The sequence below is a fragment of the Watersipora subatra genome, chromosome 1 (genome assembly GCF_963576615.1).
Source record: "Watersipora subatra chromosome 1, tzWatSuba1.1, whole genome shotgun sequence".
NCBI lineage: Eukaryota > Metazoa > Bryozoa > Gymnolaemata > Cheilostomatida > Watersiporidae > Watersipora > Watersipora subatra.
Genome location: NC_088708.1, coordinates 1,585,960 through 1,613,467, shown reverse-complemented (window position 1 = coordinate 1,613,467; position 27,508 = coordinate 1,585,960). Strand labels below are relative to the sequence as shown.

Sequence of the window (27,508 nt, the reverse complement as noted above, 5' to 3'; positions counted from 1 at the left end):
CATGAATGTATATTTGTAGTATTTGGTAGATTATCATTATATAACTTATAAATTTGCAAATTTATAGCAAATTATTTGATAGCGTCATTGCAGTAATATGGTCTTATAATTTTTCGACACTTGTATTTCCTCTTCTATTGCACATAAAAAGCTAGTTATGGCTGCAAACTGTAGCAAATATATCAATGATGCAAATGAGCTTTTATGCGACATTGGTAAACTTGGATATAAAATAAAAATATGTCTTCAAATTTAAAATGAATTAAAAATTCAAAGTGCCAACAAAATGCGAAGAAGGACACAGGCTATAATATTATCACAAATCAATTTTAAGCAATAGATATTAACTGGCGGAGATATTTCTCGGTTTCCCAATAGATATTTATTAAGAGATCTCTGACAAGTTGGAGATAAGTTAGCAGATTTATTGCATCCAAAATGTTTAATATTGCTTCACTGGAAAAAGAGAGCAAAATATAGGCGGGCGACATTTGCTTCGCCCGTAACAAGGCTGAATTAATCTTCCGAAAATTCTGAGGAACCATTTGAAAAATACAGCGAGCCTCTACTTGAACGCCGCCTCCAACTGACCGCCACTATAAAGGAAGGATTGAAAAATAGAGCGCCATGGCGTTCAATTAGAGGTTTTATGGTATATACAGTATATGAGTTATGTATGTAGATATATATGTATATACATAAGATATAAATAAATACATATACATATATATTTATATATATATACATGTATATATATATGTATGAGTTCGAGATGTATGTATATATGTATGAGTTTCTACTAAACATAGTCACCTGAATATGCTGTCAACAGCAAATCATCTACAGTTCTGATGAACTTGTGTCTTGTTCTTTCCTCCTCAGCTGTAAGCTGCATATCATCTACAGCAGCACTCCAAGCACTCAATGTGATATCATAGTTAACTTATAACTGGCAATCTTTAGAGTCAGCAGCTAAGTAGTATGTGAGTAGATGTGAGTAGGAGTGAGATAAAGTCAGAATGCTTTGGAGTATATCAGCTTGTCTGGGGAAACACTGTATAATTTGTTCTATCACCAATAATATTAGTGAATTTCTAAAGTAGCAGTGTAATTCTAAAGTTATGACAGAGCATTGAGTGTTTGTAAGCTGCTGTTTAGTTATAACATATGCAGGAGCTAAAGCTAAAGCATTCAGATTCAAACTCATCATTTGTATAAATAGATCGTAAGCTTTCCTTTTTGTGTCATTTATTTAAACCCCTTAACTTATCATATGTATTGAATCACTATTTACACCCCTTAACTTACCATATGTATTGGATCACTATTTACACCCCTTAACTTATCATATGTATTGGATCACTATTTATACCCCTTAACTTATCATATGTATTGGATCACTATTTATACCCCTTAACTTATCATATGTATTGGATCACTATTTACACCCCTTAACTTATCATATGTATTGGATCATTATTTACACCCCTTAACTTATCATATGTATTGGATCACTATTTATACCCCTTAACTTATCATATGTATTGGATCACTATTTATACCCCTTAACTTATCATATGTATTGGATCACTATTTACACCCCTTAACTTATCATATGTATTGGATCACTATTTATACCCCTTAACTTATCATATGTATTGGATCACTATTTACACCCCTTAACTTATCATATGTATTGAATCACTATTTACACCCCTTAACTTATCATATGTATCGGATCACTATTTATACCCCTTAACTTATCATATGTATTGGATCACTATTTATACCCCTTAACTTATCATATGTATTGGATCACTATTTACACCCCTTAACTTATCATATGTATTGGATCACTATTTACACCCCTTAACTTATCATATGTATTGGATCACTATTTATACCCCTTAACTTATCATATGTATTGGATCACTATTTATACCCCTTAACTTATCATATGTATTGGATCACTATTTATACCCTTTAACTTATCATATGTATTGGATCACTATTTACACCCTTTTACTTATCATATGTATTGGATCACTGTTTATACCCCTTAACTTATCATATGTATTGGATCACTGTTTACATCCTTTAACTTATCATATGTATTGGATCACTGTTTACATTCTTTAACTTATCATATGTATTGGATCACTATTTACACCCCTTAACTTATCATATGTATTGGATCATTATTTACACCCCTTAACTTATCATATGTATTGGATCACTATTTACACCCCTTAACTTATCATATGTATTGAATCACTATTTACACCCCTTAACTTATCATATGTATTGGATCACTATTTACACCCCTTAACTTATCATATGTATTGGATCACTATTTACACCCCTTAACTTATCATATGTATTGGATCACTATTTATACCCCTTAACTTATCATATGTATTGGATCACTATTTATACCCCTTAACTTATCATATGTATTGGATCACTATTTATACCCCTTAACTTATCATATGTATTGGATCACTATTTATACCCTTTAACTTATCATATGTATTGGATCACTATTTACACCCTTTTACTTATCATATGTATTGGATCACTGTTTATACCCTTTAACTTATCATATGTATTGGATCACTGTTTACATCCTTTAACTTATCATATGTATTGGATCACTGTTTACATCCTTTAACTTATCATATGTATTGGATCACTATTTTTACCCCTTAACTTATCATATGTATTGGATCACTATTTATACCCCTTAACTTATCATATGTATTGGATCATTATTTACATCCCTTAACTTACCATATGTATCGGATCACTATTTGGCAACTTGTTGTAAACTGATGACAGCTGTGAGGATTTTAGTACAAGCAGTCAATAACGATACCTAATATGTACTGTGAAGTGAATATAAGCGGAAAATGTCTGTTTGGTAACCGATGTTGACCACTGGGGCCCATCATGTAACCCTCTTACAATATGACCGTCTTGTGATATGACTATCTCATCACATGACTATCTTATCATGTGACCATTTCATCATATGATCATCTTATCATGTGACCATTTTTATAATATAGTCATCTTATCATATGACAATCTTCTCATATGATTATCTTATCGTATGACTATCTTATCATGTGACCATCTTATCATGGAATCATAATAATCAGAATTTCAATACTCATTCTTTTTATTAGTATCCTACCCTAGCCTCTAGCTACCCACCTACCTCTAGCTACCCACCTACCTCTAGCTACCCACCTACCTCTAGCTACCCACCTACCTCTAGCTACCCACCTACCTCTAGCTACTCACCTACCTCTAGCTACCCACCTACCTCTAGCTACCCACCTACCTCTAGCTACCCACCTACCTCTAGCTACCCACCTACCTCTAGCTACCCACCTACCTCTAGCTACCCACCTACCTCTAGCTACCCACCTACCTCTAGCTACCCACCTACCTCTAGCTACCCACCTGTTGTTAACCAAACGCCCACACTCAACCCAATATTTGTCGCTATACTACACTCACCTAGCTACCCGTCTCAGTCCAGTTATACCCATGCCTTTATTCCTTTATTTATTTCTACTGATTAGAACTGCCCCCAATTCTAGTGTCGATATCTGTAGCAGCATTGATATAGAGGGTAAACAATTGGATATCTGTATCAGCACTGATATGGAGGGTAAACAATTGGATATCTGTATCAGCACTGATATGGAGGGTAAACAAGTGGATGAGTATCAGACAAACTTTCCTCAAATAAAACCTCTAAAACACACTTTCTACTAATCTACTAGTAGCCATAGTAGTAGTATCTTAGGTTACCACACTGACACATATCAACTAAAAGTTTTTATCAATTTAATAGAAACATTTATTGAATTCTGATACTGAAGAATGACATTAATTAATACCTGAGCAACATAGTGCAGCTGATAACTTCAGCTAACAACTTTCTTGTTGAGAGAGGATGCAAATAATACATGCTGCGGTTTCCAGTTACAATGATAAAAACTATTAAAATTAATGAAAAGCTAGAAATGCAGTGTAATGCTTTCATTTGCTGTTATTACAAAATCAAATAAATTCAGAAGTTTATTGTGTATGTGTATAAGCAGACACACATTTTCTGTAACAAAAAGAATCAAGTAATTATTCAACTGTGGTAGAAAATTGCTGAGGCCAGGGTCAGCTGGGTAGCTGACATCGAGGTGACTGATGTCCTGACCGGGACAAGCCCCGGCTCGGCAAGATACATCAGCGCCAATGGGACTTCCGGTCGGCTTAAGGTCGTCTGCCAATGAAGCGGAGCCAATCGATGACGAAAATACTTAAAAGGAATGCCTGAAGCGATGATGAGCAGAGATCCCTGGCAGTCTCTTGCATGCTGTTCACTGCTCGCGCACATTTTGAATTTTTTATATTGTGAAATATATTTCTCTTATTGCCTTACACACAGTGGTTTGTTTTCTAGAGGACTAGTAAAGGGAACACAGCAGTTTCCTTAACCCAGTTATTAAAACTTGATCAACTGCTGAATGAAGTTGGGTTTTAGCAAAGATTGGTAGATCGGGGGGGGGGGGGCGTGTCTACAAACTATGACCCTGCCTTTAACGGTGCCCACGCTAGTCATCCTACACCAACCTCTAAAATAATCATTGTTTGTAACTTTACATATGGCCATAGGGCTGTTATAGACAACCACCTACCTACTCTAAAACCATTAATCTAGCTAGTGCATAATACTTTATTTTGACAACTTTCTGTATTCCTGCTCATTCCATGGACTTTATACCTACACTTTATACTTTTCTAAACCTTTACTTGGCACTAAATACTTACATTTTATACTTGCCCTTAGACCCTTACTTGGCACTAAATACCTACACTTTATACTCTCCCTAGACCCTTACTTGGCACTAAATACCTACACTTTATACTTTCCCTGGACCCTTACTTGCACCAATTCTTTTTTCACCTCCTCTGCCTTGACTATGCACTTACTCTAGTTATGCACCAGGACAAACTCTGCCCCTGTCATTATTCATTCACCTGCTCTACCCTTAATCTCGTCCTTGCACCTCACATGGTTAAATTTGTACTAAAATTCTAATGCCCTATAATGCACTATCTACTCATAACCCTAGACCGGTTGGTAATTTCATACTTGCCCATAACTTTGCAGTAGTTGACTTTATTCGAACGACCATATTTAATGAAACAAATGTCATATTTTCTCTCCATGACCAATTAAGTACATGTAACTGCATAATTGACTTTTTGTGTTACAGGTCATTCAGAGACAGAGCGGGGCAAAGTTGCATTGCTTGTACAAACAAGATGACGAAAGCGATGTTAGACACATGAAGCGAGTATGACGATGAGGTGCATTTCATCAGCTGTATGCACTTTTGTTTTCACCTCAGTTGAACTTCCAATTATTTAAAAGAGAAAATCTTTCGGTATATGTAATTGTTGGAATTGGAGGTTAAGAGAAATATCTTCCAAGAAGAACTATTTCCTTAATTTGAAGAAAAGGCTTCTGATCTTCCTCCGCTTTTAGCATGATAAAAACCAACAGGCTAGTAGTTGTCATTCTTTGTAGTTAGTATCAGCATTTATTACATTATGTCTTTTAATTATTCTCAAATTATTCATCACGCTATTACATGTATAACGTAGCTTAACAAGATTAAAGCAATTGCAGAACTTTTTGGCGCACAGCTAAAGTAACTATCATATTTACCTTTGACATTTACTAAGAGATCATTTAGCAGCTTCTTGTCTATGTGGTTAAGAACAGGCAGCTTCTGACACTCTGGCAACACACTTGTGGGACACTGCATTGCTGTGTGGTCTGGTGCGTGGCAATTGCGACAAAATATGGGAAATTTCTTCTTCATTTCCTTCATTCAAAGTACAGGCACAACTTGCAATAGTTTTAAATCAGTTTTTACATGTTTGTCAATGCCAGTCTCAGTTACAGTAGAGAAATGAAAAATCTCTTGACATTATGGCAACTCTGTATGTTGAAAGAAAGTCAGCTTAATTAAGGATGTATGTTTAAAACAAGCCAGTTGAGTCTGATTTGAATGGTTTTAGTTACCTGGCCAATACTGAAACTGAAGCGGTGCCGACGACCTCTGCCCTCATAGACACCAAAGTGGAGATAACAGAATCTGATAGAGTCAATCACATAATCTAAAACCTGTTGATTGCTTACCATCTGAGCAAGATTCCTCTCAGGAGAGCCAGGTTCTAAAATAAAGCAGTTAAAGATTGTTGCGTGTTAGGGCACTTTTCGGAGAGCTTAATTCTCTTGCTATCATGTGCTTTATTGAAGTTTTAAGACTGAACCTCCAAGTTATCTATGAATAAAAACATAAATTTAATATAATGTTTGAACAGTTTGGTAATTTAATAAAAACGAACATGAATTGATCATATTTGACACAAGCTTAGCTAGGGCAGATGAATAAGATGAGCAAACAGACAGAAAACGAAACTGTACTTATATGGTCATAAAAACCTTTACTCAAGGTAAAAGCTGTATAGCTCGAGAATGGTATTAGATGATTCAAGAGATAACTACATTTCATCAGTTTTCTACTGTAGTTATGTGCAACATTACAACGCCCGTAATAAAAATCATTATGCTAAAATTGAGACTACTGTCCAAAACTGAGAAGCCTTCATCTGCCAGTGTTATGATGCATTAGAACTGCACTGGGTTATTGCAATGCAGTACACAGCAATTGTGCTGTTCATTACAACCTTCTAGTTTGCAGTAAACATTTAAAATACTGCAAGTGCGCTCCTACTGCAAGCTTCTCACTGCAATCTTTTGTGCATTTATTTTCATTACTTCCAAGACCCACCAATACACACATACTGCGTATTAGTATGGGGTTGATACTCAATACCGTAAATCAACTGACGCTGTTGACTTTTCAAGCATTTTCACTGCAAGTTCACTGTTACTGCACATTGCCCGAAGTTCTCACCACAATCAATGGTGTTTGAAAGTTGAAAATGAAGCTGGATTACATCCCCAAATTGTCAGATGCATTGTGTGGAGTTTGCTGAGAACTCAAAAATCTTGCTATAGCATTCATGTCATTTTGAAATAGGGAGTCAGGCATCAGCACTATTCTGATAGAGTTAGGGTCTTTGTATTGTATTATCATTAACATTATACATTAAAACCATCATAATTTTCATTCTATCACATTTCATTGTCACAGTCTGTCACAATCTATGTATTTTTGTACCCAGCTCACCAATTCACAACAGTGATATGCATTGTGTGATTTTTCAACAGAAGTTATTAGGATACACAAATGGCGCCATAAAATTAATGCTAAGAGCTCATCAATTTCCTCTTAAAATTGACTACTTTAATAGAAAATGGGCAAAAAATTAGGATTGCAATAACACAAATAATTAAAAACTTGCAATTTTTGAAAGAAAAACACGTCTGTTTATTGGTTAATTCACTGTGAGTAACCATTATAAACTTTATACTATAACTGCATACCATAGTGTTGTTGATCGTTACAGGTGTTCATCATAAAACCGCCCAACGTAAGTCTCTTACATACCTACTGATATCCCATGGGTGTAAGATATACAACTTATAGGACAGTGAGCATCAGATACACAGCTGGTAAGACAGTGTGGGTCAGATATACAGCTGATAGGACAGTGATTATCAGATATACAGCTGATAGGACAGTGTGTATCAGATATACAGCTGATAGGATAGTGTGTATCATATGTACAGCTGATAGGACAGTGTGTATCAGACATACAACTGATAGAACAGTGTGTCTCATATATAAAGCTGATAGGACAGTGTGTATCAGACATACAGCTGATAAGACAGTGGGTATCATATGTACAGACGATAGGACAGTGTGTATTAGACATACAGCTGATAGAACAGTGTGTATCATATATAAAGCTGATAGGACAGTGTGTATCAGATATACAGCTGATAGAACAGTGTGTATCAGATATACAGCTGATAGGATATTGTGTATCATATGTATAGCTGATAGTACAGTGTGTATCAGATATACAGCTGATACTAGAGAGCACTATCAATGCTGCTAGTCACAGATATAAAGCTGATACGAGAGAGCACTATCAATGCTGCTAGTCACAGATATACAGCTGATACTAGAGAGCACTATCAATGCTGCTAGTCACAGATATATAGCTGATACTAGAGAGCACTATCAATGCTGCTAGTCACAGATATATAGCTGATACTAGAGAGCACTATCAATGCTGCTAGTCACAGATATATAGCTGATACTAGAGAGCACTATCAATGCTGCTAGTCACAGATATATAGCTGATACTAGAGAGCACTATCAATGCTGCTAGTCACAGATATATAGCTGATACTAGAGAACACTATCAATGCGGCCAGTCACAGATATATAGCTGATACTAGAGAGCACTATCAATGCTGCTAGTCACAGATATATAGCTGATACTAGAGAGCACTATCAATGCTGCTAGTCACAGATATATAGCTGATACTAGAGAGCACTATCAATGCTGCTAGTCACAGATATATAGCTGATACTAGAGAGCACTATCAATGCTGCTAGTCACAGATATATAGCTGATACTAGAGAGCACTATCAATGCTGCTAGTCACAGATATACAGCTGATACTAGAGAGCACTATCAATGCTGCTAGTCACAGATATACATGTATAGCTGATACTAGAGAGCACTATCAATGCTGCTAGTCACAGATATATAGCTGATACTAGAGAGCACTATCAATGCTGCTAGTCACAGATATATAGCTGATACTAGAGAGCACTATCAATGCGGCCAGTCGCAGATAACTAGGGTAGTGAACTTATTGTTCACTACCTGCCAGTTTATCTTTTTATTTAGTCTTAAATGCTCATCCTGATTTAACTTACAAAACCATTTATGGCTAAAAATAACCTGTAGTCACCTTCTATCGCTATCCTTTTTGATCGTTGCCAAGTTTTGGTGTCCCTTTTGGTTACTCCAATAGTAATAATGCCTACGCACTTCTTCTCAAATTCAAACTCAAGGCTATAGAATCTCAGCATGTCCAACCATAGTTCAGCGATGTTCCGGTCGCTCCAGTTGTTTTGAAAGTTTCTCAAAACTTTTTGCCATTTTGACCTAGGGCGCCTTGTCATAGCATTTTCTAAATTTCTCTGTTAAAAGATAAATATAATATATATAGATTTTATATCTCTATGTATAAATCTCAGTGTTTAGTTTTTGTTTTCTGTCATCCGTATGTCCAGCTATAGCTGTCTGTATGTCCAGCTATAGCTGTCCGAATGTCCAGCTATAGCTATCCGTATGTCCAGCTATAGCTGTCCGTATGTCCAGCTATAGCTGTCCGTATGTCCAGCTATAGCTGTCCGTATGTCCAGCTATAGCTGTCCGTATGTCCAGCTATAGCTGTCCGTATGTCCAGCTATAGCTGTCCGTATGTCCAGCTATAGCTGTCCGTATGTCCAGCTATAGCTGTCCGTATGTCCAGCTATAGCTGTCCGTATGTCCAGTCCGTATGTCTCAGTCTATGGCCAAGTACGCGAGAAGCTCCCTTCGAGAACAGATCGCTCGGTCTTTCTCCTTGAATCAGTTTAAAACAAGTTTTTAAAATGTTCGCTAAAAGTTATAGTGAATGCGAGGTCACTATAAATAAAGTTATAGCGAATGCGAGGTCACTATAAATAAAGTTATAGCGAATGCGAGGTCACTATAAATAAAGTTATAGTGAATGCGAGGTCACTATAAATATGACAATAAAATTAAGGTAAGTTTAGTAAAAGAATAAAACTTAACTTCAAGTGTGTATTTAGTCAGCTAAATTCCTTCAAATTAAATTCAAAGTTTCTATTACGAAAACGGGTCAAAAAAGTTTAGTGTACTGAAGATGTTGCTCTCAAGTCTCTCTCAGACAGCCATTATTCAAAACATCTGTCTCGAAGGTAAAAACTCCATTCAATAGTGTACATAGTGATGCTCCATTTTATTGCAGATAATAACCATCAAATTAGTATTTGTTACTTTGTTAGTGTAGGTGCTGAATTATAACAACAAACACTTTTTCCATTGTAATATTCCCTTTAGGTGGTTCTCCATAATATGGTATTGGGTTAATGTGTGTTTAGCTACTTCATATAAAAAATAGTTCCTTGAGATGCGAGTAAATTAACATATGAGTTCAATCCTAGAAGGCATTAAGCTCGTATGTCGAGGTATGACTGTACTATACTATTTTACTGTACTATGGGATAAAGTTATAATTGTATTTTTTGTATAATTTTATCTTATGTATATAAAGTTATACAAGTTATACACTTATATAATTCTACTAGCGGAATTCCGGATGTTGCACGCAGTGTTTGAAGTACTGTAATAAGTTAAAGTAAGTAAGTTAAGTGTTTGAAGTAAGTTATTTGCCCAACGGCTATAGAGACGGTTTTTATCGCTGTAGAATATCACTTTATTCGAAGCCATAGAGACAAACATCAACTTTTAGTAGTTCTTAGGCGTCATTATTGTCATCATCAGTGGCAAAATATTCTTGTTAACAACCTTTATAAAAGTTTGCAAAATATCAAGTTTTGCCAAACAACTAAAATAAAATCGGCAAAATTGATCTTTCTTAAATTGCTCAAAAGAAAAACATGTCTTTTTCTGAGTGTTCCAACTGCGGTCAAGATTTGCCTATTTTAATTTTAAAAAGTTTCGTCAGTCACATCACCTAAAACAAAACAAATCTCAAAAAATAGAAAAATGTTGATACTTTCCGATAAAAATTTTTAAAACTTCACACGAGGCCCTACATAAGAAAAACCTGTTTGGGGCTTACACTGCCCCCCCCAACACCCCCAGGTGTTCATAACTAGTCGCCTAACATTAGCCGCCCCAACTTGCAACCAGTGAATACAGGCCTGTCTGTCTTATACCCAATTTCCACAGCTTTTCAGTGAGAGAACAAATATTTTGCTATGGTATAATTGGTATTATTTTATTACACAGTAAATTCATCTTGAGTGCTTAACTTCACAGATATATTCATTAAAATGGAAATAAAATGAGCTTGGAAGAAACCATCAGTGCAACAAAAAAATAGAAGGGAAATTTCAAGTTTTCCCAAGAAAATCAACTACTCAGGAAAAATGAGAATGGTTTAAAGCACATAAATTACATAATTTTTTTATTGTATATTTCAATACATCAGAGTCTTGGCTTTCGAATGAGCTATTGTTTGCCATGGTGAGACAGACATTGGTTGGTGTTTATAGGATTTCCCCAGAGCTCTACCGCGAAAAAGTTTACTGGCATAGTCTCGAAAATTGTGACGTCACAATTCTCATATTCGTTGTTGTGTGCTCTTACCGCTTATTTATCAACTACGATAATGACGATAATGACGCTAGTAGCAAGCGAAGGTAGGACAACTCCAGAGAACGAATGAAGATGACAAAGGAATCAGTGTCATTAGTTCTCCATGTACATATTACTTCTATGATAAGTACATTATCTCAGACTCCAAGAACCATACTATATTTTCCTGATGATATTATGCACTAGCTCTTTATTTTTAATGCTGTGTTGAGGGTGACGACTGAGACTAATTAATTTCAAGCATTGCGTGATCTCGCGAAAGTGCAATTGACATTCAGTCCTAGGGCCACGCAACCGCAGGTTATAATTTAATCGATGTGATTTCATTACCTTTATCAACGACAGTACATTTATTGAAGCATAACTAATTAACCCAATATTATTGCAAGGTTATTGCAATATTGCTGTGATAGAATATAGCATTGTGGCCAGTGTCTAATATTAATCATGATACATGATTAAATGCAACTGGGCATGTGCAATACATGTGACAAAAACAGAAAATTTCTCGTCACGTGACCAGGTTCTGAGCCACTCCAGTTATACTCGTCCACCCAGAACATGTGTTTGTATTGGTCGGGCGTTAGCACGATCACGGGCATTGTTGATTATCTAGAATCTTAGTTTATTATTAGCGCTCTCCGGGTTTAACAGCACCGATTGTCACAGAAAAACGCAGCCTCAATGGCAGAAGGCTAAAGGCTAAATAAGGCCTAACCTAAGGCTAAATGAGAATTAGGACGTCACATTTTGAGTACCTGAACCAAGTGTTTTTTTGCAGGATGTACTTTTGATACCCCATTTTTCATAGTTCTATTATTCTTTGTGTATTGAAGATAGGCTCATTTGAAAGCCAAGACTCTGATGTATTGAAATATATAATAAAAAAATTATGTAATTTATGTGCTTTAATTTTTAAGCAAGCACATACAGCCTCATCTTTTAACATAGACACAAAAGGAAACCAAGCAAACAGAGATCACCTCAAATCTCAATAATATCACCCATTAAAGGTGTGCCCCAAATAGCTAAGAAACCAGCGGGACTTAAAGTTAAATTTAATGGCCTCAGACTTCCATCATTCCTAATCATCTAAGATAAAGCTTAGGTTTTATGTAGTATTAGCATAGTTTAGGTTATGAGTAGGTCAGTGATACATAATACATTAATTTACAAGCATTGCCTTGCATGATATTAAATATTTGGAGATGTGTGATACACGTACACTCCTCATCAGATATTCTGGAAAAAGCTTTGTGATTAATTGAGGTTTCATAATAGCCTTTGCACCTGATGTGAAAATGCTACCCCTTCCACTTGAGAGCTATTTGGGGTACACCTTTAAATAAACTGAGGGATTCAAGTTGGCATCACAATGAAGGTAAATGATCCTACCATTTATTTGCCATAATTCTATCATTTTTAGTGGCAGGGCTGTGATCAGCTATCATTTCTAGTTCAGGTCATGATAAGTAAGGGATTTATAAGTTTCCACTGCAAAAGGTAGATAGTTAGTATGTAGAATGTTAGTAAGGTAAATCAATCATCACATACTCTCACCCACCTTTGAAGTAACTATCAATTGGTCCATGACGATTCATCATTAATCAAATAAAAATGATAATGAAAAAACATTTTGCTTTAGATCTTAAATTAGATAAGTTTTCTGAGAAAGTTTACTTCGGTTAGCTAAAGACCAAAAAAATGCCTGCACATGGAATAATCTCGAGCTATTTGATGATGTCTTTGAACAGGTGACTAGGACGCCCATTGATTGTGTTGCTTGAAGAAAAGTTCAAGGAATTTATGCTTTTTACAAAGTAGCATAGTTGGTCCGTTGAGGCGAGGAACATGCTCAATGATTAGTAGCGCGGACGTAGTGTCACCCCTTCCGATAGTGCTTACTGTTTTCGGTTTAAGAGACACTCGGGTTAAAAGATTGAGAAAAAGTTACCTATGTGAATATTTGTTGACCTCATAGCGATTTTATCGCTATGTAGTCATTTTATCGCTATTTTATTTCATAGCTATTTTATCGTATATGAGCAAACTAATGTTAGGGGATACGCAGAGCAGTATGGGTATTTTCACCCAGATAGTGACATATATCGCCCAATAAATCCATCAATCTCACGTAGCTCAATGGGTTAGCACACCATCTGGTGAATGAGAGGTTCCGAGATCAAATCTTCCGCAGCACAGATTCTTCATTCCAAGATTTTAATAGCTACAGCTGGACAAATCGAATCACGCACAAACTTTAAGGTTTATATAGATTTGTCAGGTTTTTGTAAACGTAATTTGCATATAGTGTTTGAAGTATAAACATTGCTAATTTTTGAATCACTGCTATTATCACTTGGATTAATTTCTAGTCTTCCTCTATTGGTAAGTAGATATTATAGCTTTATAAAGTCTCTGATATGCTGCTGTTAAGTATTGTTATTTTGGGATTTAACCAACCGCATTTTAGAACAAACATAGCTACTTTTACTATTTAAACAGGGATTTTTTCAGTTTGTTTTAATTGTATCAGAAGCAATTCGCTTATTATTGTAATAAATAATACTTTACCTAGCTAATACTTGCCAATTATTTTACATTTAAACACTTTTACAGTTGTTTAGTTTTTCTCTTAATTTATTTAGACTACATCAATTTAACTTTTAAACATCATATCATGAGAAAAGTGTTTGGTGCAGTTTAAATAAATAAAGAAACAAAAAGAAAACAACTGTAAAGCTTTTCAAAATTTTTCAAACAACTGTAACTTAAAGTTCATGTCATGAAAAAATTGTTTTGCAGTTGAAACAAGTTAAGAGAAAAAATTAAACAACCGTAAATGAGTTTAAATATTAATGTGAAATAATTTGCAAGGGATAATAACGTCTGTTTGGCTATGATTACAACGAAGAATTATTTGGAATACAATTATATGATTTTATTTCATTTCATTGTTGGCATCGTAAGGCAAAATCGACCACCAATTTTTAATTTTGAAAGAATTTTTTGTTGATCTCGTATGGTGGAAAAAAGTTGGAAAAAATTTCATTCTCAAATGGTGAGGACGAAAAACATCGTGTTTCACTTTGTAAGGTGAAAAAAATCGTATAACAGGGTCATCGTAACCCGAGGTCGCACCGTTTAATGAAAAGTGCAGATTTGGCGTACGCAATCAGGAAATGCAAATTTCATGAAATGGATATACAGTATATGGTATATATACAGTATATGGTATATATACAGTATATGGTATATATACAGTATATGGTACGTATACAGTATATGGTACGAGCGACGAAAGTGATAAGAACGGCTTAGCCATTGTTTGTAGACTTGTGATTTCAATGTTGTGAGTTCAAATCCACTACGAAAATGATTTTTCGTTGCTAAAATGTGATTGCTACAACTGGACAAATGAACGACAGATGAAAAACAAACACTGAGATTTATATATATATAGTAGATACAACCATTCTGAAGAATAGCGTTTACTTAGCTTTTAGCTATCAGTTTAAACGATGCAGTCTAAATGTACATTTGGTTACATTGTATGATTAGCTGCCTTTAAAAGTGTGGATGTAAGAACTTGTAATAGATATCTATCTGTAGTGTCTAGTAGTATAGCAATGCTTACTTTAGTGTATTATATGCTCAGTAAAAAGCATTCTGTTTAGTCTTCTCTCAATATAGCATTTTATAAAAAGATGCACAGCTGTGACTGGAAAAGTATGATAACCAAGGTACCAATGTACTATATATAATGCACTAAATACAATTACTATGTACAATGTACTATATATAATGTACTCAATACAAGTACTATGTACTATATACTACTATGTACTACTATGTATTATATAACATGTATTGTATACTACAATGTACTATTACGCTCTATATACAATGTACTACTACGGGGGTCCTCCCATGTTTTGTGATGATTCTGACGATCCGACGACAGGGATATTTAAAAAGTGACAGACGAGACGACCATTTATCAATGTAGGTGACGATGATTGTGTAAGTAGGATTACTAAAGGTACGGCTACACGTAACAAATTTTTCGTTGTTCTGAGTTCAGGCCGAAATCACGAAAAGCACAGAATTAATCGGTCGAAATTCACAGAATTATTTGAGCTGTGCATGCTCACCGAGTTCGTTGACGAAACGCTTTTAACAAGTTAAATCAGTTATTAGCGAGCACGATTCTAGCAGCTTTAGCAATTAGTATAGTCCAAGACATGTATCGTGACACACAATAAAAGTACGAAAGCAATTCAACATAAAACACACAATGTAAATGTTTAAGTTGCGCTAATGTTGGTGAGCGAGCACGACTCTAGCAAATTTTAAGATATATATAGCCCGATAATATAATGCGACACACAAGAAAAGTATTACGGAAATTCACCATAGTAAATAAGATGCAACCGACTCGATTGCACTAAAGATGGCAACATTTTCTACCACATAACTTTTGCTGCTAAAAAGGAAATATAATTAAAAAATAAACAATTTGTAGCTATAGCGTCCAAACAATAAATACATACAATAACACAATCTAAGCAGTTGCATCGTGTGTACTATGTTGAATTGCACTTATACTTTTATTGTGTGTCATTATACGTCTCTTGGACTATACTAATTGCAAAAGCTGCTGGAATCGTGCTCGCTAGCACGATTCTAGCAGCGCAGAATAATTCTGTGTGTTTCAATCATTTCGTGATTTTGGTTAAAACCAACGAAAAATTTGTTACGTGTAGCCGTACCTTTACTAACTTATTATTTGTCCATAAATCAACACGTTCAACCAAAACTTCACCAGTTTTGGTTTAAAGCATCTGGCTCAGCATTTATTGACTGCCAAATAATTAAAGTAAACAGCAATGAAATGCCACGACATTGACAGCAAATCCGTTTCCATGTCTGTGACTGACAGTGATTCTTAAAGACAATCTCGGTCTATTTTTAGTGCAAGAAATGTAGCCCTAAAAACCTAAGACGGCTGTCACTCTTCGCGGAGTAATCAGCAACGCTCCCAAACATCACTAATAAGTTTGTGAAGGTCACTGGTTGAGCCATGCTTTTGGCTAGCAGAAGTTCAAACTGAGTAAGTTTCAGGTTTTTAACGCAACCCAGTGCCACCAGAATGGATATTTGTATTAAAATAACAAATGTGAAGAAAGAGGTTGTTTTGGTTACCATCTTGAAAAAGGTGACAGTGATTTTAAAAGTGACTATTCTGATGACAACTTTGTGTGGTAGGACCCCCACTACGTACTATATACTATTATACACATAGCCAATAATGAAACCTACTGCTAATGAAATACATACAGAAATACTGTATGTGACAATTTTAGCTCATCCTTAGTTGGAAAAGATCGCTTGTATACAAATACATACAACACTTACTATCTGCTTGTCTACCGTTTCCTGTATGTCTTCATCTGTTGCTCCTACCAGCTCATCAGCCTTAAAAAGATGTCATGTTTTTCCTATAATTCGGTATTACTCTAAAAACTCTGTAGAGAGACAATGATCACACAGACCGCTGTCACACACACAGCTGTAACACAGACCGCTGTCATACAGACCACTGTCGCACAGACCGCTGTCACACAAACTGCTGTCACACAGACCACTGTCATACAGACCACTGTCACACAGACCGCTGTCACACAGATCACTGTCACATAGACCGCTGTCACACAAACTGCTGTCACACATACCACTGTCATACAGACCGCTGTCACACAGACCGCTGTCACACAGACCACTGTCACACAGACCGCTGTCATACAGACCACTGTCACACAGGCCGCTGTCACACAAACTGCTGTCACACAAACCACTGTCATACAGACCACTGTCACACAGACCGCTATCATACAGACCACTGTCACACAGACCGCTGTCATATAGACCACTGTCACACAGACCGCTGTCACACAGACCACTGTCACACAGACGACTGTCATACAGACCACTGTCACACAGACCGCTGTCATACAGACTGCTGTTACACAGACCGCTGTCATACAGACCACTGTCATGTTGAAAGTTGATTCACATCAAGTGCATGAATAATTCACTAGAATCCAGTCATATGTACATGCAGGATGCTATGTGAAGACACTGCAGATATGGTGAGCCAACCTTGATAAGAACTGGCGACAACTTTTCTTGCTGAATGTAATGAATGACCACAATTGGCATGCACATCGGTAGTAGTCCTCCCTTCTCAATATCTGTGACACCAGCTTGCTGCAAAAGCATAGACAAGGTAAATGCTTGGTAGCGAGAGCAATCAGAAAAGAGTTCCAACCATTTACTGTACAATACTTGTATGAAACCATACTTTGTAACCATTAACCATTAGCTAAAGACAGGTTTATCTCCTAGGCCTGTAGCTGCATAATCTATCATAGTATGTAGCTGCGTGACACACAAGGCCTGTGTATACTATATTTATCATAGTATGTAGCTGCATACCACACACACACACGCTTGCACATGCACACACGCACGCACGCACACACGCACGCGCACACACACGCACGCACACGCACGTACACACACACACACGCACACACACACGCACGCACATATATAGCAATCTGGTACTGCATGCCACATATAGCAGACTGGTACTGCCTGCCACATATAACAACATTCTGCAGCTCGGTACAAGTATGGAGATCTCAAAGCTCTGATGTCAAACAAGCTAGGGTCCTTTTAGATTCGCTACGTGTACGTACGTGATTGAGTACATGTGAAGCAGTCAGGCTCCATTCACCTACCCATCACAAAGTAAAAAAAATAATGTAGCCTTGGTCTTGATTAGGTGCATTGACGGAGGAGGATGCCCGGTAATGTATGAATGAAACCATGACCCGAGTTTTTTACAATTATTTTTATATCTGTACAGGATACGATAACCAAATGCTCACTCTCTAATAAATGTGTTTGACCAACACTCAATACGTTGTATTTGGTTCGTTAGCAAGGCTACAATACAGTAATACAGCGATGCCTGGTTCTGTCACATGTTGCTGAAAGCAGAATGTAAGAGACAGGCCTGTATTCCCTGGTTGCAAGTTGGGGCTGCAAAAGTTAGGCGATAGTTATGAACACCTGGGGGTTTGAGGGGCAGTGTAAGCCCCCCAACGGGGTTCAGGGCAGCACCCTGAACCTCTGGACCTTTTAAGCATCAACAACCCTCAAAGTATGCATAAATGCAATCAATTGTAAGCATCAAAATTTACATAAATATATTGTTTATGGTTCATGGTAGGCAAAACCTTTTCTTTATTCAACGGACGATAAAAAACTCATGACACTACAGATTTCTGTAAGAGATATTGACAGAACAAGAGCTATTACTTCTTTATTGCAATAGCTCTTGTTCTATCAATGTGTCCATGGCAGAAATCTTTCACAACTGATTCTGTATCTATTTCAACCTCTTTATATATGTGTAATATTAGATTATTTAGACGAACCTGCCCAATAGTGCTCCTCATCGATGTTTTGACTCTACCTTGAATAAGTTTTGTATGATAAGGAAAATTCAAGTTTGGGGGTCTTCTTAACACCCCCACTATAAGCAATAAAGTTCAGTTTCCAAGTCTTAACAAACTCTCACAAGATCACTCATTTGGCGAGATCACCACGGAAACAGTATAGAACGCTAGTTGCTAGTAAATTAGTTGTTGGAAATTCCAAGTGAATGAGCTTAGACTGCAATTCTTAGTACTTCTCCGCTAAAAATCACTGAAAAGTTGGGGCGGCTGAGCCGCCCCAGGGAATCAGGCCTGGTAAGAAACTATGGATACTCCAAAATTATGGATGCGGGTAAAACTGTGTGCTCATCTTGTACTCTTCTAGTGTACAAGTAGAAAAACCAAAAGCACTTCCAGTGAAGTTACCAGAGAAAAGTGCAAGGCAGGGTGTAACAAGAGGTGGGACAGGCGTACTGTTTTTGTGAAATACTGTAAGTGTATAACACATTGCAGCCATTCTAAGCATGTGTTTGATGCTGCGTACCTATTTACATCGTTAAAGTACAGTACAACATACTCTTTAGAGAGATACTTCTAAAAACTTATTTCTGTTCCTAAGGTCAGTTTTACATTGAGGGCTAAATATAAATTTTGACACACCATCCCTGTAAAAATCCCCCTGTAACAACACCCCTGTAAGAACACCCCTATAAGAACAGCGCTGCTGACAGCATTATATAGCCCATACACCTAAACAAGTGAGGGAGAAAATTTTTGGTGCTGGTAGAGATTTACATTGAAACTATTGTTTCATAGAACCAAAAAATAGATCTTACGGGACAAATCAAGGGCGGTTAGCTGCTTATGACATTGAAATTTAAAGAATTTCTACAAAAGGAATGGAAGCTATTTTATGAGATTTTAAGGAAGTCAAATGTAAAGCTACATAACTGCATGGTCCAGCACCTAGTAATAGAAATCATAGCTCTTACTCTGGCGAAGTGTTTGAGAAGACAACCCAACTGTTGCACTTCGGGATGCCACTGGGAGTACGCAGACAATATGATGTGCGTGTTGTGTTTCCCATCATCTAGCACCAGCAGCTTAAACGTCCCTGAAGCATTTGGAGTGCTGAAACTGATGAAGGGAGAACGAGACTCCAAGTCCATGAGAATGTTTGAGTAGCGCCTACCTGCAGTTTTATAAACATTGAACCACTGGTGACACGCTTAAAATACAATTGACAGTTCACTGCGAAATAGTTTCAGTGCTATGCTATAAAAATGTGTTTTATATACATAACAAGTACGAGTGAAATGTGCTTTGATAACAACATATAACATGGAACGACATATTTAAGAACACTCAGGTCAGAGACATGGTTAGCCGCAACACTTACAGTCTGCACTTTAAAACTATGTAACATACTTTGAACTATTAGAACACTCCTTGACCTATTAGAACACTCCTTGACCTATTAGAACACACCTTGACCTATTAGAACACGCATTGATCTATTAGAACACACCTTGACCTATTAGAACACTCCTTGACCTATTAAAAAACACCTTGATCTACTAGAATACACCTTGACCTATTAGAACACACTTTGACCTATTAGAACACACTTTGACCTATTAGAACACACCTTGATCTATTAGAACACACCTTGACTTATTAGAACACACCTTGACCTATTAGAACACATCTTGACCTATTAGAACACATCTTGATCTATTACAACACTCCTTGACCTATTAGAACACACCTTGACCTATTAGAACACACCTTGACCTATTAGAACACTCCTTGACCTATTGAAACATACTTTGATTTATTAGAACTCACCTTGACCTATTAGAACAATTATTGACCTATTAGAACACTCCTTGACCTATTAGAACATACTTTGACCTATTAGAATACACCTTGACCTATTAGAACATACCTCAACATTTTAGAACATACCATGCCTTTTTAAATATACTTTGACCTTTTAGGACATACCTTGACCTTTCAAAACATACCTTGAAATTTTAGGACACGTCTTGACCTTTTTGGACATGCCTTGACCTTTTCAAACTTACAGTGACCTTTTAGAACACACCATAACATTTTAGAACATACCTCACTTTTTAGAACAAACATTGATCTTTTACAACATACCTTGACCTTTTAGGATTTGGTGAATTTCCGTGAAAATAATCAGATAGTTGGCATCTTTTGCAGCCATAATCCTTATGTTTGTATCGCTATCTTTGATTGCAAACCCATCTCGAACTGAGCCACTCAGCTCCAGATTGACGCCTGTTTCAATATAGGTATATAGTTTGTAGTTTACCTTGTAAATGTTTTGTGTTTGATGCAAAGGGAAACAGAGAAGAGATGTTGGGCCACTTATGTTGATGCAAATAAATAATACTGTAACTTTGTACTTACTCTAATAAGTAGAAGTTAATCAAAATAAAAAGTACATTTAATTACTTTCGCATTTCAGCGCAATTTAATTTTTAGGGCAACAGTGTAAAAAGAGTGAGCTAGAACATCTTCACCAAATTGTGTCTATCATGGAATCAGCCTTCGATCTGCTTGCTCAATTGTTTAAGAATGTTCCGGTACTTTTAGAAGACTTCACTTATGCCTATGCAAGCTCATGGGTACCTGAGAGTAGATGTCTCTGCTGCACTGCCACCTGTAAGTCTTCGACCACCTGCCTTCTCTTTTCAGCATCATGAAGTCTAATCCTTTGATAAGTTGTATTCAGGTACTCTGATAGGGCACCTAGATGTTCACCTGAGGGAGCCTCTATGCTCTCCAAGACCTCATCTTCTCTCAACACCTTTTAAAGAAAAGCAGAGAAGGTAGTTAATATAGCCATTTGAAGAGTAGTGAGCACAACTCCTTCAAGTTGTAAAAAAATAGAAAAATCACTATTTTCTTTGAAAGTTTCACGAAACTGCTAAAATATTTCAAGGTTTCATGAAATTACTCAAGTAATGGTGCGGCAGCTTATGAAATTTTTGAAAATATTTGCATATAAAATAGCACTTCAATTAATTAAAAGTAATGTACAAAAGAAGTATTATTGTGGCTCTGTTATGCTTTAATATTCCCAACAACATTCAATTTTTTAAATTTCAGACTAAAGCAGCTCTGGTGTGCCCCTCAATAAAGGACTATATTACGTGCCTTTATCTTCCGTGTGTGTGCGTAGGTCTTTCTATGCTTCTCCATCTCCTCCTCCTCCATGTAATACTTGCAGGCCCCGCACAGGAAGTGGGCATTAGGGAACCGTTTAGATCTCTGTATTGAGTTAATTTAATAAAAGAACACTTGTTGTAAACACAGCTGTAACTGGTACGGAAATTGTAGAATTGTTATATTTACTTATTCAAGTCTCACGTGACTTAAAGCGAGGCTTTGACTAATCCCTTGTATTTCATCTATGAAAGTACTACACCAGTTTAGTTAGTGTAATGCTCACATGTTATATGAGTCACTGTTATGTAATGCTCACATGTTATGAATCACTGTAATGTTCACATGTTATATGAGTCACTGTAATTTTCACACGTTATATGAGTCACTGTAATGTTCACATGTTATATGAGTCACTGTAAAGCTCACATGTTAAATGAGTCACTGTAATGATCACATGTTACATGAGTCACTGTAATGTTCACATGTTATATGAGTCACTGTAATGATCACATGTTATATGAGTCACTGGAATGTTCACATGTTATATGAGTTACTGGAATGTTCACATGTTATATGAGTCACTGTAATGATCACATGTTATATGAGTCACTGTAATGCTCACATGTTATATGAGTCACTGCAGTGCTCACATGTTATATGAATCACTGTAGTGCTCACATATTATATGAGTCACTGTAATGCTCACATGTTATATGAGTCACTGTAATGTTCACATGTTATATGAGTCACTGTAATGCTCGCATGTTGAATGAGTCACTGTAGTGTTCACATGTTATATGAGTCACTGCAGTAATGTTCACATGTTATATGAGTCACTGTAAAGCTCACATGTTAAATGAGTCACTGTAATGATCACGTGTTACATGAGTCACTGTAATGTTCACATGTTATATGAATCACTGTAATGTTCACATGTTATATGAGTCACTGTAATGATCACATGTTATATGAGTCACTGTAATGTTCACATGTTATATGAGTCACTGTAGTGCTCACATGTTATATGAGTCACTGTAGTGCTCCCATGTTATATAAGTCACTGGAATGTAATGTTGACATGTTATATGAGCCACTGTAATGTAATGCTCACATGCTATGTGACTATTGACTGCTCTTGAGCAGACTAGGCAAGGTGGTAGCAAATGATGCTACGAATAAAACTTCCCATGTATCTCTTAATATTATGCATTTGTGTGCATATTGTATTTTTAAATCTGCGTAAACGTTTCATATTTTATGGCCAATTTCATCCAAACTTCATACGCATTTGCTTCATGCTTTTCACCAAAAATAGTTGGTTTCAAATTCTATCTGGTTCTTAAGAACAAGCCTCTTGAATAACCACTTACAGGCTCAGTGAGAATGACAGATATCCTGGGCCTTCGATCGGCTTATTGGTAGTAGAGACTAAAATCTATCAAATGAATAGAAAAATGGGAGTTCTGTAGACATAAGTTCTATAGACATGTGTTCTATAGACCTGCGTTCTGTAGACATGAGTTTTATAGACATGAGTTCTATCGACATGCGTTCTATAGACATGAGTTCTATAGACATAAGTTCTGTAGGCATGAGTTCTAATAGACACATGGCCAAAGCTTATCAATTGATAAGCCTGTTTCCCAAAGCTTATTGATTGATTTGCTTTGGGAAACATGTTTGCAACACAACCATTAGAACAGTCTCAGAAATTTAGCTATAGAGCTCTATACAAGGCTGCACATGCCTGCCTACAGGTGCTGCACAGGCTGAATAGTAAGACAGACAAATAGTAAGCGGGCAGTCACAGACTTAATTCATATTTATAATAGGCACAGGAGTTTTTTCACGTCAGCATCTCTCCTTTCCTTAATCAGTGGTTTTGAGTTGAGGCTTTGATTTGTGATAATCAGGTCATACCTGTTGAAAATGGGAGGGAGGCTTATTAGGGACCATAAATACATCAGCCAAGCACTATCAGCATCAGATAAGCACTACAGCCACATTGACAGCAAAGCAACTCTACTGTTATCTTAAATAGCTTATAAGAGATCTTGTCCTTGATATCTTACAACCTCTGCTATTCTCCACGGATTGCTTTCTAGCAGTTCTATCAGTTTCAGAGTGCCAGCTAATCTTTGACTATTTCTATGACTACTTCTATGGCTACTTCTATGACTACTTTCATGGCTACTTCTATGACTACTTCTATGGCTACTTCTATGACTACTTCCATGGCTACTTCTATGACTACTTCTATGACTACTTCTATGACTACTTCTATGAATACTTCTATGGCTGCTTCTATGACTACTTCTATGACTACTCCGATGGCTACTTCTATGACTACTTCTATGACTACTTCTATGACTACTTCTATAGCTACTTCTATGACTATTTCTATGACTACTTCTATGACTACTTCTTTGACTACTTCTATGGCTACTTCTATGACTACTTCTATGACTACTCCGATGGCTACTTCTATGACTACTTCTGGATCTGTTTTATCCCAAGCAGATTTCTGGAGAGAAATAAATCCATTGCCAAGGAACAATCAGAGTGTATTATTCAGTAATGGCTTGCTAATTTGCGATGTTCTCAGCCTTTAGTACAAACCAGGGCCGTATCCTCCTATACTGCAGCTACTGCCATGGCAGTACCATTTTTTGAAGCTCAAAATCCCGGAATTCAGGTCATTTTTGCTTGATTTTAACACTTTGGCTGGGGAAATGGCCAAAATGTCGTTTATCGGCTGTGGGGGAAACGGCATTTACGTCGCTTTTAGTATAAAGCTGCCGACTCGTAACCTTAAACAAAGGATATGAATGCTAGTAAGTTTTAAATATCATCAACAAGATATTAGTCGATAAATTAAGATATGAAACGATTATCCGAAAGGCGTTGCTTTGTGCTAATGAAATCGCGCCTCCTTGGAAAAGAATAGCTTGAAAGAAAGCATAGAAAGAAAGCTTGAAATACCAGTCAACATCGGCTCAACCACAGGCTAGCCGGGTCACGCACTCAAGGATTTTCGCCATGCACATACACAACAAAAACCACAAGTTGTTTTTGTTTTGTATGTGCGTGGCGAAAACTCTTGAATGAGTGACCCAGCTAGTCCGTGGGCTCGACTTTCAAAACCGTAAAATAAAATATTATTTGATTCTCCGATTGTGAGTGACTTTTTGGTGTGATTAGAATAACAATAATTCAGATGATGGAAGTGATGTAAACTTTTTAGACTTTTATAATACTTGGAATATACAGAGAAAAACGATCGTTGTGGTAACTCGCACGGCAACGTTATAGCGTTGGACTCTAACGAAAGGAATGCTTCCAAGCATTTCATACAGAGACAATTGTACATGGTTGTATTTTTTGTAGTAGTAGATATGTAAATGAATGCTTATGTACAAAAGATTTTGTTCATAGAAATAAATTAAGTTTGAGCTATGCATGTAACATGCATAGCTCAAACTTAAATCTACTAGGTACTACTTGCTCAGTATTATAGACTATAGTATAAGTACATTATTTTTAACATGGTGCTCTATTAATTTTACTTTTTAACTCTACAATATTATTTAATTAAATTATTTCATAGGAGACTACTCATCTCCTGCACTATTCAGCTTTGTACCCGGTGATAATTCTACCTCATGCTAGCTGTGGCCAACCCCTTTAGCAGCTCCCATTCACATTATATTTTTAATAAGCGTTGTTAAAGACAATCTCAATAAACAGTTTAATATTTAGAAAACTGAATAATAATGTCAAATTTTCTGTTAGAACATGTGCCCCATCAGGAGCTAAGCGTGCTAAATTTCCACCATTTTGACTAGCTATACTAAAAATTTTCCCGAGGGAGAACCCCCGACCCCCCTCCCCCCACCAAGAGGGCGCTCGGTACCCCTCTTGGACTCTCCATACAGTACTATTTTCAAACAGATGGATACTGCCCTGGTACAAACCAACAAGTTAATACACTAATACATGTTCTGGAGCTGTCTTGCCTGTAGTTGCATTTGAACTAGCATTAAAGAAAATCACAGCTACAATTATAGATGCCATCACTATGAAGGAGCAAATCTGTATGTTGTTTGCACACTAGCTGATCTGTTGTTTTTAGTTTATAACAACACAGTTGGCTTGTATTACACTAACAGTAATTAAGAGTCTGTGTTTATTTGACAGACCGGGTTCCATCAGGTATCCTTGAACTGCTCTCTTTATCCCTTTGTTATGTAACAACCAATCGGTGCATTTGTAATCTATGCTGCCATTTTATATTCAACCATTCAGATTTCTCACCTAATGCTCTCACTTCTGGCTAGTTGGTGCAATAGGTGTGTGGCACTTCTAGCTAGTTGGTTCATATTGTATGGGGCAAAAAGAATTGGTGTGCATAATAAACAGTTGGACTAACTCAGTTATCCTCTAGCCTGGCATACTCAAATAAATCAAGATAAAGTTGGTCCAGTACAGACTCAACAGCTAATGTTAAAAGATAACATATAAAGAAGGAACTAAAGCAGTTGAATATTTCGAGATCCGTGAACTTTTAAAAGCGTCTTGAAGCTTTTGGTAGCATCTAGAAACTCCTGGAATCCCTTGGAGTTGTCTCACATTTTTTAGCACCCTCTGGGTTTTTTGAAGTTTCTGGCACCCTCTAGATGTAGCTAAAAGTTCTGGTACTCTACATGTGTTTAGAATTCTCATCACTTTTAGATGTATCTAGAGATCTTTAATGCTCACTAGATCTTTCTTAAAGTGTCTCTCATCCTCTAGATGAGTCTGAAGGTGTCTGGTACTCTCTAAACTTGTCTAAGAATTTTAGCACTCTCTAGATGACCCCATAAATTTTTTAGTACTATCTAGATGTATCTAGAAGTTTAGATACTGCTATTTTTAAAAGATCTGTGACCCTGGTACTGCTACAATGACAAAATCGTGGGTGTTTTTGTTACCTTGTAGACTAGAAGGTTTCTAAAAGATGATCAAATGCTGTCTTAGCGGCTGCTAATAGCAGCAGCAGGCTCACACATCACACTCTTTCAAGTCTCAAGGATTATCGACTTGATGTTGAATGAAAAGCAGATAAGGAAGAGGTACTTGGTATACCAGTATATATATATCGTATTAATTAGATTTGACTGACTGATCGGTCTGTTGTATAACACAGATGCAGTTGGAAGCGCTGGCTGCCTCCTGGTACTGATGGCTCACACCAACCCCTACTGGCTGGTACCCACTAATGGCTAGTACCTACTACTGGCTAGTAGGCAACAGACTGCTGCAAGCCATTCTCTGCTATACTTTTTTCAATGGACTTAGAGGATAATGTGTTAAGCTATTGATCCTTTTGAGTGTAG

General features: G+C 36.7%; 1 protein-coding gene across 1 annotated transcript in view; it reads right to left on the bottom strand.

Annotated features, from left to right (window-relative positions):
• Positions 1–27,508, bottom strand: part of LOC137385761 (terminal uridylyltransferase 4-like) — a 47,715-nt gene that overhangs the window by 16,461 nt on the left and 3,746 nt on the right. Inside the window, exons 2-12 of the mRNA XM_068072300.1 lie at positions 24,292–24,657; positions 22,122–22,235; positions 21,594–21,771; positions 21,099–21,239; positions 19,925–20,124; positions 17,587–17,694; positions 16,843–16,902; positions 8,981–9,212; positions 6,104–6,255; positions 5,744–5,903; positions 814–900 (exon numbers count right to left, since the gene is read on the bottom strand). Of these exons, the coding sequence (XP_067928401.1) occupies positions 814–900; positions 5,744–5,903; positions 6,104–6,255; positions 8,981–9,212; positions 16,843–16,902; positions 17,587–17,694; positions 19,925–20,124; positions 21,099–21,239; positions 21,594–21,771; positions 22,122–22,235; positions 24,292–24,657 (1,798 nt within the window). The remainder of the gene's footprint in view (positions 1–813; positions 901–5,743; positions 5,904–6,103; positions 6,256–8,980; positions 9,213–16,842; positions 16,903–17,586; positions 17,695–19,924; positions 20,125–21,098; positions 21,240–21,593; positions 21,772–22,121; positions 22,236–24,291; positions 24,658–27,508) is intronic.